A 762-nucleotide genomic window follows, 5' to 3' on the forward strand; every position below is an offset into this window, starting at 1 on the left:
GTAGGGAAAAGAATACTCTCATATTCTACTGGTAGAAGTGCAAATTGACATCTTTTTAGAAGTCAGTTTGGCAATGTGGGCCAAATTTAAGTGTGATTTCCTTTAATCCAGAAATCCTACATTTAGGAATCTACTGTATGATAAAAAGCAGCCTGGTGCACAAATATACAGGTACATGTGTAGGTGTGTAACACACATGTGCTATTGTTCAATAGCAAAAAAATCAGAAGCAATGTGAATGTCTATCAATAGGACACTAAAACAATCTACATCAAGGTATATACATAGAATGCACAACTACATGCAGTTATTAAAATAATGAGGCTATATATTGACGTGATAACTATTTACACTATATTGTAAAATGAAAAAAAGCAGGTTTGAGACATGTAGAGTGTAATATTTATGTAGAATTACACATATGTGTATATTTGCACAGAGAAATTAATCTATGACATGTATCTGATTGCATGGTGAGCTTTCAGGTGCTTTTCACTTCTGTCATACATTTTTGTGTTTCCATATTTTTTAAAACAATAGTCATCTATTATATTTAAATTGGAAAAAGTTAAATTAGTTTCACTTTAAGGGAAAAAGAGAGAAACATTTAACAATAATAACACACAGTTAAAATACTCCTCCAAACAAAAGATTCAAACCTTAAATGCTAGTTAAATGAAAAGATGCTTACCAAACGCTTGGTTTTTTCTGAAATATCTGACTTTTTTTGTGAATTTCCCTCTTGCAGCACTATCTAGGGAA

General features: G+C 31.1%; 1 protein-coding gene across 2 annotated transcripts in view; it reads right to left on the minus strand.

Annotated features, from left to right (window-relative positions):
* The window catches only part of NUF2 (NUF2 component of NDC80 kinetochore complex), a 30452-nt gene that overhangs the window by 13405 nt on the left and 16285 nt on the right, over positions 1–762 (minus strand). For both annotated transcript variants that reach the window (XM_007457401.1, XM_007457400.1), the window contains exon 9: positions 692–754. In XM_007457401.1, coding sequence (XP_007457463.1) covers positions 692–754 — 63 coding nt within the window. The remainder of the gene's footprint in view (positions 1–691; positions 755–762) is intronic.

Source organism: Lipotes vexillifer, unplaced genomic scaffold, assembly GCF_000442215.2.
Source record: "Lipotes vexillifer unplaced genomic scaffold, Lipotes_vexillifer_v1.1 scaffold1048, whole genome shotgun sequence".
In the NCBI taxonomy this organism is placed as follows: Eukaryota; Metazoa; Chordata; class Mammalia; order Artiodactyla; family Lipotidae; genus Lipotes; species Lipotes vexillifer.